The following is a 16,630-nucleotide window of genomic DNA, read 5'->3' as shown; positions in this document are numbered from 1 at the left end:
AGGACATTGGTTAGGCCACTGTTGGAATATTGCATGCAATTCTGGTCTCCTTCCTATCGGAATGATGTTGTGAAACTTGAAAGGGTTCAGAAAAGATTTACAAGTATGTTGCCAGGGTTGGAGGATTTGAGCTATAGGGAGAGGTTGAATAGGCTGGGGTTGTTTTCCCTGCAGCGTCAGAGGCTGAAGGGTGACCTTATAGAGGTTTACAAAATTATGAACGGCATGGATAGGGTAAATAGGCAAAGTCCTTTCCCTGGGGTCGGGGAGTCCAGACTAGAGGGCATAGGTTTAGGGTGAGAGGGGCAAGATATAAAAGAGACCTAAGGAGCAACTTTTTCATACAGAGGGTGGTACGTTATGGAATGAGCTGCCAGAGGAAGTGGTGGAGGCTGGTACAATTGCAATATTTAAGAGCCATTTGGATGGGTATATCATTAGGAAGGGTTTGGAGGGATATGGGCCGGGTGCTGGCAGGTGGGACTAGATTAGGTTGGGATATCTAGTCGGCATGGACAGGTTGGACCGAAGGGTCTATTTCCATGCTGTACACCTCTATGACTCTATAATTCTATGACAAGGATTTTGTCCATCCAGGTCTATGCTGTCCAATGTGTCCTCTTCAAAACATTTTAAATTGAAAATCAAGTGCATGACCAAGGTGTTAGGCACTCTCATCAAATCTTTTCATTTGGTTTCCAAGAAGCTCCTTGGGATGATATTCAATATTAAAGGGATTAGGTAAATACAAGTTGTTGCTATTGTCAGGTAGCATAAATCAAGTTTACAATATCTCTATTTTATTTTATATTAATGGGTTAATTTAAGATAATTACCAAAAATATTCAAATAGAATCTGGAGTTAAATTCTTTTTTACCTTTTTTTCATCAAGTAACATTTTAACTTTGAGGAGTAGCACATCATTCACCATGATCTCTTCATTTTTGTAAAGAATTTGAAAGGTTTTACTGCAGACTGAACAATCATAGGCAGCAGGAGGAAAGGCAAGTTCAGAACCTACAAAAGGAAAATAAAAAACACAGCAGTCAACTTTACAATTCTGAGTATCATATGAAACAAACAGTGGTATTTATTACTTACTTGTCAGGGATTTCACGTTGGTCTCAGATGCTTTAAAGTAATAGTATATTACAAGTGTTGAATTCTCAGGTTAAAATTATGCGCATCCATAGCATATTCACAGAGACATCTTAATCCTTCATATGTATAGAGATGTACAGCATGACACAGGCCCGTCGGTCCAACTCTTCCACGCCAATTAGATATCCTAAATTCATCTAGTCCCATTCCCCAGCACTGGGTCTGTATCCCTCCAAACCCTTCCTATTCATGATTTGGAGGTGCCGGTGCTGGACTGGGGTGTAGAAAGTTAAAAATCACACAACACCAGGTTATAGTCTAACAGGTTTAATTGGAAGCACACTAGCTTTCGGAGCGTTGCTCCTTCATCAGGAGGACTACCACCTGATGAAGGAGGGATGCTCCAAAAGCTAGTGTGCTTCCAATTAAACCTGTTGGACTATAACCTGGTGTTGTGTGATTTTTAACTCCCTATTCATATATTCATTCAGATGCCTTTTAAATGCTGCAATTGTACCAGCTTCCACCACATCCTCTGACAGCTAATTCCAAACACATACCACCACCTGTGTGAAAATGTTGCCCCTTAAGTCCCTTTTAAATCTTTCTCCTCTCACCTTAAAAACTTAAGCCCTCTAGTTTTGGACTCTCCAACCCTGAGGAAAAGACCTTATGTATTTATCCTATCCATGCCCCTCGTCATTTTATAAACCTCTGCAAGGTCACCCTTCTACCTCCAATGCTCCAGGTGGATAGCCCCTGCCTATTCAGCCTCCCCTAATCACTCAAATCCTCCAACCCTGGCAACATCTTTTTCTGCACCCTTTCAGGTTTCACAATATTCTTCTCATAGCATGGAAACCAGAATTGAATGTGGTATTCCAAAGTGGCTGAACCAATGTCCTGTACAGCCACAACATAACCTCTAAACTTCTACACTTAATGTACTGACTAATAAAGGAAAATGTACCTCTTTAAATAGTTTGAGTGATCTAGCATCAATAAATAAGACCAACTTCCAAAAGATGAAACCAGACGGATCCAACACACCACGCTTCTACGGATTACCCAAAATTCACAAACCAGGAGCCTCCTCTCAGACCCATAGTCTGGCTACCAGAAACACCAACTTACAGATTGGCCAAGGAGCCGGACCAAAGACTAAAACACTTAGTAGAAGACTCACGTCATTCCATCCACTCCATACAAGAATTCCTGAGGAGTAAAGACATTAAGATAAAAGAGGATGAAATAATGGTCTCCTTTGGTATAACAGCCCTGTTCACATCCAATGTGGCCAAGGAAATACTGACTACACTATCAGAAGACCCAAAGACACATACACCAAATACCATAAACTTCATCAGCAAGGACAGTATCATCAAGCTAGTGGACCTATGCCTTACCACACACTTCACCTTCAACAACAAAACCCACCGACAAACCAACGGAATACCCATGGGATCTCCGATATCAGAGTTCTTAGCAGAGGCAGTAATGCAGAGACTTGAACAAACAGCTCTGCCAACCATCCAACCCAAACTTTGGGTCCGCTACGTGGATGACACCTTTGTCATCACTAAACAAAACAAATTAGAGGAAATCTTCAAGACCATAAATAATACCCCTACTGGCATCAAATTCACTAAAGAGGAGGAAAACAACAACAAACTGCCATTCCTAGATGTCACAATAGAGCGAACAGATAATGGGGATCTTCAAACCAGTGTCTCCAGGAAAACAACATATACGGACCAAATATTGAAGGACAGAAGCAATCATCCCAACATCCACAAATGAGACTGCATCAGAACACTATTCTAATGAGCCACCAGCACAGAAGAACACGCAGAGCAGAGGAAAATCACCTTCAGTGTATTAAAAAAGAATGGGTACCCGATGAACACAGTCCAAAGATTTCTCAGCAACAAACCCAAACAAGCAGACAAAAGGCGTCCAGAAACCCGAGCCACTCTCCTCTACATCAAAGACATATCAGAAATGACTGCCAAACTACTCAGACCCCTTGGCATCATGATAACCCACCAACACATGAAAACAGCAGCTAACGAACTTGAAAGACCCTATACAGACAACAGGCAAAATACCATGCAAGAACTGTAACAAACACTACATTGGACAAACAGGCAGAAAACTAGCCACCAGGATACATGAGCATCAACTAGCCGCAAAATGACACGACCCTCTCTCACTAGTATCCTTACATAGATAAGGAAGGACACCACTTCAACTGGGACAACACATCCATTCTAAGACAAGCCAAACAGAGACATGCACGAGAATTCCTAGATGCATCGCATTCCAACCGGAACTCTATCAACAAACACATTGACTTGGACCCTATTTACAACCCCATGAAAAAAAGAACAGGAAATGACATCACCAATCCAAAGAAACACAAACATATAAATAGAAAGCAGGAATCATCAGCAGGGCTTCGTCCAGAGGCTCACTGAAGATGTTACCTAGTATGGTGATGAAACATCTGAAAATGAACCTTTCAGCTCAGCGAGCAAACCTACATCCAGCATCTATAACTCTCTGGGGTACAAACTTCAGATAGTCTTTACTTTCTGAAAGAAGAAATGGCTTCATGTCTCAGCTTTACATGAGCGTTCCCTTACTTTGTCATCTTAGCCCCCAATTTAACATTCCCTTACTGGTACAAACACCTTCACAACATCTGTGGGATTATGTTCGGCATGGACTGGTTGGACCCAAGGGTCTGTTTCTGTGCTGTATGATCCAGTGACTCTAAGGAGCCCTCAAAATTGTATGTTTCAATAAGATCACCTTGCATTCTTCTGAATTATAATGAATAAAGACCCAACCTTCTTTAGCCAAGTTGATTAACATGTGGTCTACAGTTCAAGAAGGCAGCTCACCACCATCTTCTCAAGGGAACCTTAGGTCAGGCAATAAATGCTTGCCAGCCAGTGATGCCCACTTCCAACAAGTGAATAGAAATAAATCTTGATAAGTCAACTCATCATCACAGGAATTACCTCTGTGAATCTCTTTTGAATTTCCTCCAATGCCAGTATATCCTTTCATAAATACAGGGGTAAAAATTGGACACTGTACTCCAGGTGTGGCCTCACCATACCCTGTACAATTATAACAAGGCTTCCCTACTTTCAACTTCCTAGCAATAAAGGCAACAATTCAATTTTATCATCTTTAATACTTTCTGCATCAGCATGCTTTGTTTCATTCACAAAAACTCTTATATCCCTCTGCACTGCACTTTTTGGACACTACATTTAAATAATAATCTGCCTTTGGTTTAAGTGCATTACCTCTCACTTTGCTACATTAAATTCTATTTGCCATGTTTTTGCCCACTCACTCAACCCATCTATATCTTTTTGCGTATTCATTATGTTCTCATCATAACATGCCTTCCTGCCTATTTTTGCACAGTGAACAAATTTAGATACATTATACTTAACCCTCCTCCAAGTCATTAATATAGATTGTAAATAATTGAGGCTTAGGACTGTTGCTTGTGACTCTCCATTTGTTACATACTACCAATTTGTAAAAGGCCTATTAATCCTGACTCTCCATTTTCTGTGTTCTAATCGATCCTAAATCCTACATTATCCGAAAACTGCAAGCTCTAATCTTGTGCAATAAACTTCAGTATGGCACTGTATCAAATGCTTTTTGTAATTCCAAATACACTACATCTGAACAGTTTTTCTTTATTACCTCTGCTTCTTATATCTTCAAAAGAACTCTCGCAAATTTAAAAACTATGTTGACTCTGCTAGCATTAAGCTTCTTTAAATTAATTATAGCCTCTAGCATTTTCCTAACAACTGATGTTAGGTCAACTCATTTTCAGATTCCTGTTTTGTGTCTTCCTCTCTACTTGAGCAGGGTCTTCACATTAGTTGTTTCCAATCTGCTAGAATCCAGTGGGTTCAGGAATATTTCAAACAGTATCTCCATTACTTCTGCAGCCACCTTTAAAAACTCTTGGGTGTAGGCCATCAAATCCCAATGACATGTCTGCTTTTAGTCCAATTAGCTTGTCAAATACTTTGTTCTTTAGACTGCTGCAAGACCTTTCTGCCCACTTTACCTTGTTTATCTAAAGATTTTTGGACAATTATAATGTCCCCCGCTTTGAAGACTGAATCAAGATATTAGTTTAAATGATCCATCATTTCCCTGTTTTACCAGTTCCTAAGTTACATGCTCCAAGCAGATGTCACCCTTATTTTAGATAAGCAGTTGACTGTCGAAACTGAAAGCATGAGCTTCCAATTGCTTCTACAATTATCCACTGATCTTCCACTGATTCATCTCATCCAATATCCATTCCCAGTGCATCTGGGAGGACTACAAATCATCCACATCTGTGCCACAATACTTGATGCTGTAGATGCACTTTAACTGCTGTGTTCATTGCTTATTTTGACAGCAGTGCAGTCAGTACACCACATTGCAACTTCCTTTAGATAGATCTTTTTTACATATTCCACAGTTCAAAAATCTCACAGTCAAACACATAATCTTATTTAAAAACTGCATAGAAAAGCTAAACATAAAAGCTAAAAGGGTAGAGCTCACAATTTCTGTTAGCTGCTTAAAAAAGGGTAGACAAGACATTTAGCTGCAACTTCTATTTAAAGACTAAGTTGGATCCATTTTCCTATCATTAGAGTCTCAGAATTATTACAGTTTAGGTGAAAGCCATTCAACCAATTATGTCTGCATTAGAAGGCAGCTCACCACCTTCAAGGCAACTAAGGGCAGGCAATAAATGCCACACCAGCCAACAATGCCCACGTTCCATGAGTGAATGAAAACATTTTATTCTCCCCATAAAAGACTTGCTAGAATATAAACTTTGCAAATACTACCTGTAAGCAATTTAATGCTGTAGTAGAAACATATCTGTCTAGATTAGCAGATGTCTTTGATTTCATCTGTATTAACAATGTCATTCTGAACAAACAAAGTATTTTTACTCCAGTGAGAAAAGATTCCTAAAAAAAAAATCAACCTGCAATTTCCCAAGGCAACAAAGGCCTGAATATGCAATTAACTAAGCACCACTGAGATCATATAACTATAAAGACTGAATCTGGGTCCTTGCTGTTCTGTGAAACTCCTTGTCACACCACACAGTGATTTGTCCTTTTTTTTCTTTTTAAGGACCAGTGCGTTACCTACAATTGAAGACAGAATACTCTTCATGTTTAGGCTCTGTCAAGAGTTAAATTAAGCACAGGTTCCAAATTACGCAGTCACGAATTACATGTCCTCTGTGCGGAATCCACATAACGTAGAAAACATTCAAATGTCAACAGTTTTCTATCCAACACCACAGTCCACTTTTATACATTCTCTACATTCCTCTAAAACTGTTTCTTAGAGTATTTAACTTCTCCATCCCATCTACCTGCATTGTTCAGTTGTCAGTCTATCCTGCTTCGCCATAATCAATGGTGAAAGGCAGAAGAGAAAGAAAACTAGAATGACAAATTTCTATTGGCCTGCTAATGGCAGATCTCAATTTTTTTCAAACTTTTCTAGTCTTTACCATATACCATGTTATGTTCCATTCTATTTCATTCCAATGTTACCTCAGGGGAAGTCAAGTAACAGTAACAACAAGTAACAGGACAGAGAATAAAGAATCAACCAGGAATCCTACTTCAGGCATGGAAGGAAATCTGATTAAACCAGAACAGATGAAATAATAAACAGGTGGACAAAGCAATGCCATTACTAAGATATGGTCGCACAATAGTCGGAACTGGGAACTACATATATCTGGTCATAAGGTTCACAGGACTGATAGGGAAAATGGCAGAGGTAGTGGGGTAGCCTTACTGATGAGAAGCAAAATAACTTCAACAGTAAGGGAAGATATAATGAAGGGAAAACATCCATTGGAGACCATATAGGTTGGAACTGAGGAACCGTAAAGGATCTAAAACCAATAGCTGCTGCATATAGGACCCATGATAACAACTCTGAAGTACTAGATCGCATAAATGCAGAAAGTAGGCAAGTGTATAGCAAAGACAGAATAATATTAGTGGAGGATTTTAACGTTAACACAGATTGGGAGAAGCAGATAAACATCTGACAGGAAGGAAGTGAATTTCCGGAGTGTCTAGTACACTCTCCTACAGCAATGTTTCCTGGATACAATAAGGATATGAGCAATATAGGATTTAGTAATGAGGCATTTTCATTAGTAACCTAATTGTGCATGAACATTCATCAAATAATGACCATAATATGATTGAGTTCATTTAGTGTTTGAAAGCAAATAGCAAGCATCAGCTAGAATTCTAAATTTAGGTAAGAGTGACTTTAACGAGATGGGTTTAGCAATGGCTCAGTGGATGGCACTGCTAAGCACTACTCAAAGTTCGATTCTACCCTCAGGCGAAAGTCTGTGTGGAGTTTGCACATTCTCCTTGTACCTGCGTGGGTTTCCTCAGATGCTCTGGTTTCCTCTCACAATCCAAAGATATACAGGTTAAGTGGATTGGCCTTGCTAAATTGTCCATAGTGTTCAGGTATGTGTGGGCAAGGTGGATTAACCATGGGAAATGCAGAGTTACAGGGAGAGGATGTGGTGGTGGATTTGGGTGGGATCCTCTTCGGAGAGTCAGCGTGGATTCGATGGGTTGACTGGCCTGCTTCCATACCGCAGAGCTTCTATAATTTTATGTGATAGAGTCTACCTACAGTAAACTGGGAAATCTGCGAGCAGGTAAAATAGCTGAAGAACATTGGAGGGCATTTAAAGAAATATTAACTTCATACAGAACAGTTTATATCTGAGGCAAGAAAGCCTCCACTTCACAGGGAAAAAAAAAACAGCCATGCACAACTAAAAGAGATAAAAACCAGCATAAAACTAAAAGAAAGTGCTTACAAGAATTAAAAAAACAAATAACCTGCCAAAGAGGAAAGATATGAAGACAAGCAAAAGGACACAAAGCAGTTTATAAGAGCTACTAAAAGGGATTATGACAGGCATATCAAACTCAATAAGAAGAAATCTTATAGATACACAAAAGGAAAATGTGTACTCATGAGCAATGTTAGCCCACTGAAGACCGAAAGTCAGGAAAATGTCAATGCCTATAAGAAATGGCAGACATGTTGAATAATTCTTGTTCCTCAGTATTTAAAGCAAAACAAAAGGAAGATAGTTTGCCAGAAATCCTGAGGAAATTGATAGCGGATTGGAGACAGGGGCAAAATAAAATTAATGCAAGTAATAACACAATGCAGAAATTTGCATATACCTGGGCAATTTTCTATATTGTTGTTGATATTAATATTGTAACTGTACAAAAACAACTTGGTTAAGGGCATGGCAAGTTCTGGAACACGGTCTTTAGTACTTAGGCCAGAATGCTGTCAGGGGCCCACAGCCTTTCCAGTATCCAGTGCCTCCAAAAATGTCTTGATATCAGGTGGAATGAACTGCATTGGCTGAAGACTGGCACCTGCAATGCTGGAAAGCACTGGAGGAGGACAAATTGGATCATCCACTTGTCACTTCTGGAGAAAGAATTCCCCTGGCTAGAGCCCATCTGCACTCTTGCCATCATCAGGGCTTCCTCCAAGTCTTGCTTAACATGGAAAAGTACAGATTCATCAGCAGAGGGAGGACAACAGTGGCACAGTGGTTAGCACTGTCAGTACAGAATTAATTGCTCGAGTATTCCTGATTTACTACTCTCTATGGATGCAATTCATTCTTTTAATTATTTAAGACTTATTTATAAAGTCCATAAATTGAACCTCAAACTTAGCTTAAAACCCAAAAGGCACCCAAAGCCAACCTCCAGCACAAATCATGCAATTATTGGCACCTCTGACCTTCACAGGAGGCAAGTTGTAAACTTTGTTCATCATTCTTCAGAGTCCAACAACCGAATGGTTGCCTCCTGGTGCTCCGGTTTCCTCCCATAATCCAAAGACGTACAGATTTGGTGAATTGGTTGTGCCAAATTGCCCATAGTGTTCAGAGACGCATTAGATTAGATTAGTTGGGGTAAATGTAGAGTAATAGGGTGGGGAATGGTTCTGGGTGGGTTACCTTTCGGAGTGTTTTGGTGTGGACATTTTGGGCCAAACGACCTGTTTCCGCACTGTAGGGACTCGTATGCATGTTCTTAATCTTACACCACTCTAATCATATGTGGTCACTCTTCCTGAAATAGTGTCCAAACTTTTTCACCAAAATGCTTTTGCAATTACAGCATTAATGCTTTCCTTAGTACATCAAACAAAATTGATCTTGATATTTCCATCTTACTTTTTTATGGATGAGAAATGGCCACAAAGTTGATCTGTACCCAATTTGGGAAGTTGTCAGTACATACAGGGTTATTGCTATTAATGATGCTGACCAATCCATCAGGAAATGAAATTACACGTTTGAATTAATGATACCATTCAGCTGAATCAAAAAGTTCAGAAAAAAAAACTGATTATTTTAGCTGGCAGTTTAATTTATCAGCACCTATGCCTTTGAAAATAAATGTGTTTCATTCCAGACATCATATATATCCAGGGGTCAGCAAAGATTCATTGAAATTCAAATAGGCAAGTAACAAAGGTAGGATGAATGGAACAATCCTTGGATATCAACATAAATGTTGCATCACAAACTAAGGCAAAAATAATTTACAAGAAAAATCTATTTTTCAAACCTACAAGCTCTACCAACTACAAGGACAAGAACAGCAAACGCATTTGAATACTTTCACCTGTAACTTTCTCTCCAAGCCATGCACAATCCTGAACTAGAACTATATCACTGTTCCTTCGTGGTTGTTGGAATTCAGTTTCTTACTGCATTGTAGGTGTCCCATTTCTCAAGGGCTGTAGCAGTTCAAGGAGGGACCTCAGCACTGCCCTCTCTAAGGCAATTATTAAGCACTTAAAAATGGAAAAACAAGTGTTGGCCTAGCCAGCAAGGCCCAGATCCATTAGTCAATTTGAAAAAAAAATTCAAACTTTCCATTGTTTAATCCTGTGAACAAATGAAATATGAATTTGTATGTAGTAATTATAATCTACTCACAGAAGACAGACCATGATCAGGAAGTTGACAGCTATAAGTAGTGGTGCCCATAACTGGAGGGAACATAATGCCATTGGTAGTTTATGAGGTAGACCCATCGATTGCACACTCCATTAAGATTCTCTTGGAACTTGAAATTGCAGACATCTATTGCAGATTTGTTTAGCACTGGATATTTTGACCTGGCCTTCAAGAACGCTGTAGTATTTGTGAAATTCTTCAAGTAAAACCTTTCACAATGCAGAATCTTCACATCATGTTGGCAAGCTGCAGGTACAGCACCTGGTCTGTCCTTTCAGGCATAGATATCTTGTTTGGCTTCTGTGCTTTAGATGCACTGATGTCAAGCTGGTTTTCTTCTCTAAACCACTGCCTCCTTCTGGTTGACTGTCACCTACAGACAGATCAGCAGGGTGACAGCGGGCATCGAAGCTGAATTAGTGTGTTGACCCTAGAAAATGAGGAACTGAAAATCTATTTAGAACCTGCTCTAGCTGCAATTGACATGGGTTATGACAAGGAAGATCACCAAGAGTTGATGACCCAGCAAGCTTCACTCTTTGCATCAGAGGAGAATGTGGAGATAAGCTTGCATTTTTTCTTCCAAAAGGAACACAGGGATAGCTCAGTGATGTAATCGCAGTCCGACATTTTGAGGATAAGTGAATCCTTTAATATTGGACTGTATGACATGAAGGTCCCATACAGCATGTCCCTCCTTTTGGCTAACTCTGGATGACCTATAGCCTTCAAGTCCTTTGAGAAGAATGAAACTCCCAGAAGTGATGGCTTACCAGCTGAGTCATATGCAGAGCTGCATAGATACTCATGAACATGAGCATCTATGAAGAAAGGTATCAAGATAAACATCAACTACAGCTAGAAAAACATTCACAAGAGAAAGGGTTTGATTAGAGAACAGGCTGGGGCTGTTTTCCCTGGAGGGTCGGAGGCTGAGGGGTGACCTTATAGAGGTTTACAAAATTATGAGGGGCATGGATAGGATAAATAGACAAAGTCTTTTCCCTGGGGTCGAGGAGTCCAGAACTAGAGGGCATAAGTTTAGGGTGAGAGGGGAAAGATATAAAAGATATAAGGGGCAACTTTTTCACGCAGAGGGTGGTACGTGTATAGAATAAGCTGCCAGAGGATGTGGTGGAGGCTGGAACAAGTGCAACATTTAAGAGGCATTTCGATGCGTATACGAATATGAAGGGTTTGGAGGGATATGGGCCAGGTGCTGGTAGGTGGGACTAGATTGGGTTGGGATATCCGGTCGGCATGGACAGGTTGGACCGAAGGGTCTGTTTCCATGCTGTACATCTCTATGACTCTACAGTGTGGAAACAGGCCTTTCGGGCCAACAAGTCCACACCAACCCTCTAAAGAGTAACTCACCCAGACCCATTTTCCTCTGACTAATGCACCTAACACTATGGGCAATTTAGCATGACCAATTCACCTGATCTGCACATCTTTGGACTGTGGGAGGAAACCGAAGCACCTGGAGGAAACACATACAGACATGAGAAGAATGTGCAAACTCCACACAGACAGTCACCAGAGGCTTGAATCAAACCTGGGACCCTGGTGCTGTGAGGCAGCAGTGCTAACCACTGAGCCACCATGCCACCTCAAGTTTAAGGAAAGAAGTTAGAAATCAGCTAATGACAGACTGATGAGCACCCATGAACAGTTTAAATGCACCTCGGAAGCTAAAGTTATTTGAGGTAAGGGTGAAGACCTTTGGGAACTAGGCTGACTGATACTTTGCACACTCATCATCAGACCAGATCACCTGAAGATGCTGGAGCTATGATTCAGCGGGGCCAAGGCATGCACAATGAAACTGGAAGGAGCAACTAGCAAGAGAGAGTGAGAGAGCATGCGAGTGAGTATATATATATATATATATATATATAATATTTTAAAGTTTTTATTAAAGAATCTCGGCCAAACAGTCCATCTAGTATGTGGCATAAAGCAGCCAGGTTGTAAACCCCTGGTATATTAATGTAAGACTTCTTACATAATAGGTGGTTTACACCAGATAGAATAAACAACAATTGTCATATGTTGCTTGTGGTTTAGAATATTAAACGCTAATATTTGATTTCAAAAATTCAGAGACTATATGTTTTTAAGACAGTTCAAAGGACACCTGATTGGGATCAGAATCACAAATCAATTTATTTTCAGAGCAGTTATAGAATACGCATTCTCAGTTTTGTGATTATTCATGTAAGACAACTTGACAGTTGACTGGACAACCTGGGAGAATCTGTGAAGTCAAACTTAAGGATTTGATAATAGATATGCAATTTCTCTTGATTGAATTGCTATGCAGTGATTATTTGGGGAACAGGCTGAACCTTTGCTTTGCTGCATGTTTTAACTATTCTCCAACACACAACAAAGTTTCATGCTCTTTTCTAAAGTATATACTATATTTAGATAATTTTACAAAAAATGAAAGCATAAAAACAAAAAATAACTATTCTTCTGATGTTAAAGAATCTGCAGCCTCGTGTGATTATGTTCAAGTGTTAACATATTAACTGAAATTTTAAAAAAAAGTCTGTCAAGCCAGATTTAATTTGGGGTTCTGACTTGTCCAGTAGTACAATTAGTTGGGGTCATAACAATGTACAGATCTCGAAATGGAGGGGTAAAAAATAAACTCAAACCTAACATCGAACTCATCCTAATGTCCACTTTTGTGTACACCTGCAACAAGCATAGAGTTCTATTTTGAGCTTGCGAAGGATACATCTGACCATACTGCCATGGAATGATCCAAGTAGTTGAACCATGCCATAGCAACTGTGCCTTGTGTACACAGTTAAAAATCACACAACACGAGGTTATAGTCCAACAGGTTTAATTGGAAGCACACTAGCTTTCGGAGCGACGCTCCTTCATCAGGTGATAGTGCAGGGCTACGATCGAGCCCTCCACTATCACCTGATGAAGGAGCGTCGCTCCGAAAGCTAGTGTGCTTCCAATTAAACCTGTTGGACTATAACCTGGTGTTGTGTAATTTTTAACTTTGTACACCCCAGTCCAACACCGGCATCTCCAAATTGTGCCTTGTGTAGTAATTTATGCAGAAAAACATATCTGACTACAATCCATCAAGTAGTGGTTAGTATGCAACATATGGTCCTGCAGGAAAAGGGAAGGATAGGTCCTATCAATTGACTCTTTTAGCAGACAGTCAAAATTGGCAGATGTATTCATCATCAGAATTTGCAAACAAGAACCAAGACACAGCTTGAGCAAGGTAGCTGTGGTGGAAAAGAGATGACTCTCCACCTTTTTGCAGAATGTACTCATACAACGAACATCTGGAGAGAGGTGCAATATTTTTTGTCAAGGTTCATCTCAAGCAGCTCCATGAGACAGGACTGTGCTTCAAAGGCTGCTCCCTGGGGACACAGTCTGCCAATACAAAGAGTTCTCCTTGATGCATTATTGCAGACTAGCACATTCCAAGGTCCAGGACCATGTGCTGAAGGATGCAGTAAAGAATGAGGCAGTGATTGAAGTACAGTGGTGAAAGGTCACTGTCTAAGGCCTTTGAGCCACAGTACATAGGAACTGAAAAGTTTTCATTAAGTGTCAGGGATACAGCCCAACGTAATGTACATTGTGAAATTTTATTTAAAAACTTCAGAGTGGAACACAGCATAAAGAGAAATATTAATTTCTAATGAACTTTCTGCAATTTTTAATTTGAAATGGTTTCCCTTAAGCGGTTTCCTTCATGGAATGCAGGTTGTAAAATTTAGGACTATTATAACTGCATTGATAAGACACATAAGGATACATTGTAGAAGGTGCAACAAAAGTCAATTATCACGTGGAAGTTTTATAACTAGTATATTTTTTGGAAAGAAATTGCAGTAATTAATTTAAATGATGTTATCCATAGGATCGGAGTTGTAAGGGCCAGGTGAGACAGTGACGGAGATGGTGGCAAGAGGAAGCTAAATAAAGATGGGGGCAGTAGTAGTGGTGGGTAAGGGGGGAGGGGAATAAAGACAAGAGGGGCTTGATATGGGTGAGGAACAACACTCCACTTTCCTATTGTGAAGCTGACAACATGCAAAATACAACATCAAATTTAACAATTTTAGATCACAAACTTCCTTCCATTTCTATAAGCCACCTTCACACCCCACACCCTAGGTCCTGTCATGACACTGGGTTGCTTTCAGCACAGCCAAACCATTTTCAATCACTCATAGGTTCCATTATCACTAATCTAGCATCTCTTCTTCCCTGACTTACTATCAACAGTCTCTTTGCCTAGATTTCTCTCTCTCTCTCTCTTTGGGGACCATGCATCTCCCCACACATACAGAAATACCCTCACACACTCCTATTATCAGTATGAATACCACCTTTTCCGAGCCGCCATCTGTTCTGAAGAAGCATGACTAGTCTCGAAACATCAACTGTTTCTCTCTCTACAAAGTTGCCAGATCTGTTGAGTTTCTCTAGCAATTTCTATTTTTGTATCAGATCTCCAACACCTACAGTTGTTTTATATGATTCATTGGTATACTTCTGTACATATAGTACCTAATGTCCTCTGCAACATTAAATATGATCCCTAACTGGGACTGATTCATCAACATCTTGTAAATTCAGGGATGTCACAATTCCCTGAAACTCACCATTGAATTCGATGGTGAGTGCAAACTTTATCAGATTTGGAAAGGTTACCAAAGGGGAGAGGCAAGTTGCTGGAAATTTAATTAATAATTGTATTCAAATGTTCAATGGTCATTCTAATATCATGAATTTCCACAATCTAGTTGATTATGTCCAGGATTACTGATATCTAGCACTGTGAGATTTGATCTAATTTCTAATCAACCTGCTCAGAGATGTTATTACACATCTTTGAAACAGGTGAGACTTAACCCAGGATCCTTATGCAAGAAATGGAGGGATATGGACCATGGGCAGACAGAGTGATTATTTTAATTTGGCATCACGTTTGGCACAGCATCGTGGGCCCAATTGCCCATTCCTGTGCTGTACTGTTCTATCTTCTTGCCTTTAAAAGGTAGGAGCACAACCACTGCGCCACAAGAGCCTTTCAGTTCTGCATAGAACACAGAACATTACAGCAGAGGAACCTGGCCCTTCGGCCTACAATGTTGGGCCGAAAAAGATGCCAAATGAAATTAATTGCTTTTGTCTGCCATTGGTCCATCTTCCTCCATTCCTTGCATATTCATGAGCTAATTTAAATGTCCCTTAATGCCCTTATGTCTGTTATTGTATCCGCCTCAGTCACCACCCTTGGCAGCACTTTCCAGACTCTTAGCACCCTTATGTAAAAAAAACTTGCCCCCCTCACATCTCCTTTGTACTTCTCCCCTCTCACCTTAAAAGCATGCCCACCAGTTTTAGATATTTCAACTCTGGGGAAAAAAAAGTCTGACCGTCAACCACATCTATGCCTCTCATAATTTTATAGACTTCTATCAAGTCTCTCCTCAGCCTCTGAAATTCCAGACAAAACAGCTTGTGTTCTTCTAGCCTCTTCTTATAGCTCATACCCCCTAAACTAGACAGCATCATGGTAAACCTATTTTGCATTCTCTCCAAAACCTCCACATCCTTCCTGCAATGTGGCAACCAGAATTGAATTCATTTCGCTAAGTGGGGTCTAATCAAAATCTTCCCAAGCTGCAACATGACATCTTGACTCTTGTACTTAATTCCCTGACCACTAAAGGCAAGCATGCCATTTCCTTAACAGTTGGTCTCCCAAAGTGCAGCACCTCACATTTACCCAGGTTAAATCAATCTGCCATTTCTCCATCCATATCTGCAACTGATCTATATCCAGCTGTATCCCTTTGCAACATTCTACACTATACACAACTCCATCGATCTTTGTATCATCTGCAAACTTACTAACCCACTCATCTACATTTTCATCCAAGTCATTTATATATATCACAAATCGCAGAGATCCCAGTATTGATCCCTGCAGAACACCACTAGGCACGGACCTTCAGCCAGAAAAGCACCCTTCCACCACTATCCTCTGCCTTCTATCGGCAAGCCAATTCAGTATCCAAGCGGCCAAGTCACTGTTGATCCTGTGCATCTTAATCTTCTGGATGAGCCTACCATGATGAACCTTGTTGAAAACCTGATTAAAGTCCACACAGACAATATCCACTGCTCTACCCTCATCGATCACCTTTGTCACCTCCTTAAAAATTCAAATCAAATTTATAAGACATGAACTGTCCTGCATAAAGCCATGCTGACTGTCCTTAATTAGGACTTTCTTTTCCAAATGGACACAAATCCTATCCCTAAGAAGTATCCCCAATAGCTTCCCAATCACTGATTCGAGATTCACTGGTCTATAGTTTCCTGGGTTATTCCTATTTCCTTTC

General features: G+C 40.1%; 1 protein-coding gene across 6 annotated transcripts in view; it reads right to left on the bottom strand.

Moving 5' to 3' along the window:
- Positions 1–16,630, bottom strand: part of fam135a (family with sequence similarity 135 member A) — a 310,864-nt gene that overhangs the window by 186,547 nt on the left and 107,687 nt on the right. For all 6 annotated transcript variants that reach the window (XM_043681729.1, XM_043681723.1, XM_043681738.1 and 3 more), the window contains one exon: positions 879–1,018. In XM_043681729.1, the coding sequence (XP_043537664.1) occupies positions 879–1,018 (140 nt within the window). The remainder of the gene's footprint in view (positions 1–878; positions 1,019–16,630) is intronic.

This window comes from Chiloscyllium plagiosum, chromosome 3 (assembly GCF_004010195.1).
Source record: "Chiloscyllium plagiosum isolate BGI_BamShark_2017 chromosome 3, ASM401019v2, whole genome shotgun sequence".
In the NCBI taxonomy this organism is placed as follows: domain Eukaryota; kingdom Metazoa; phylum Chordata; class Chondrichthyes; order Orectolobiformes; family Hemiscylliidae; genus Chiloscyllium; species Chiloscyllium plagiosum.
Note: the sequence above shows the minus strand (reverse complement) of the source record. Positions and strands in the feature narration are given on the sequence as shown.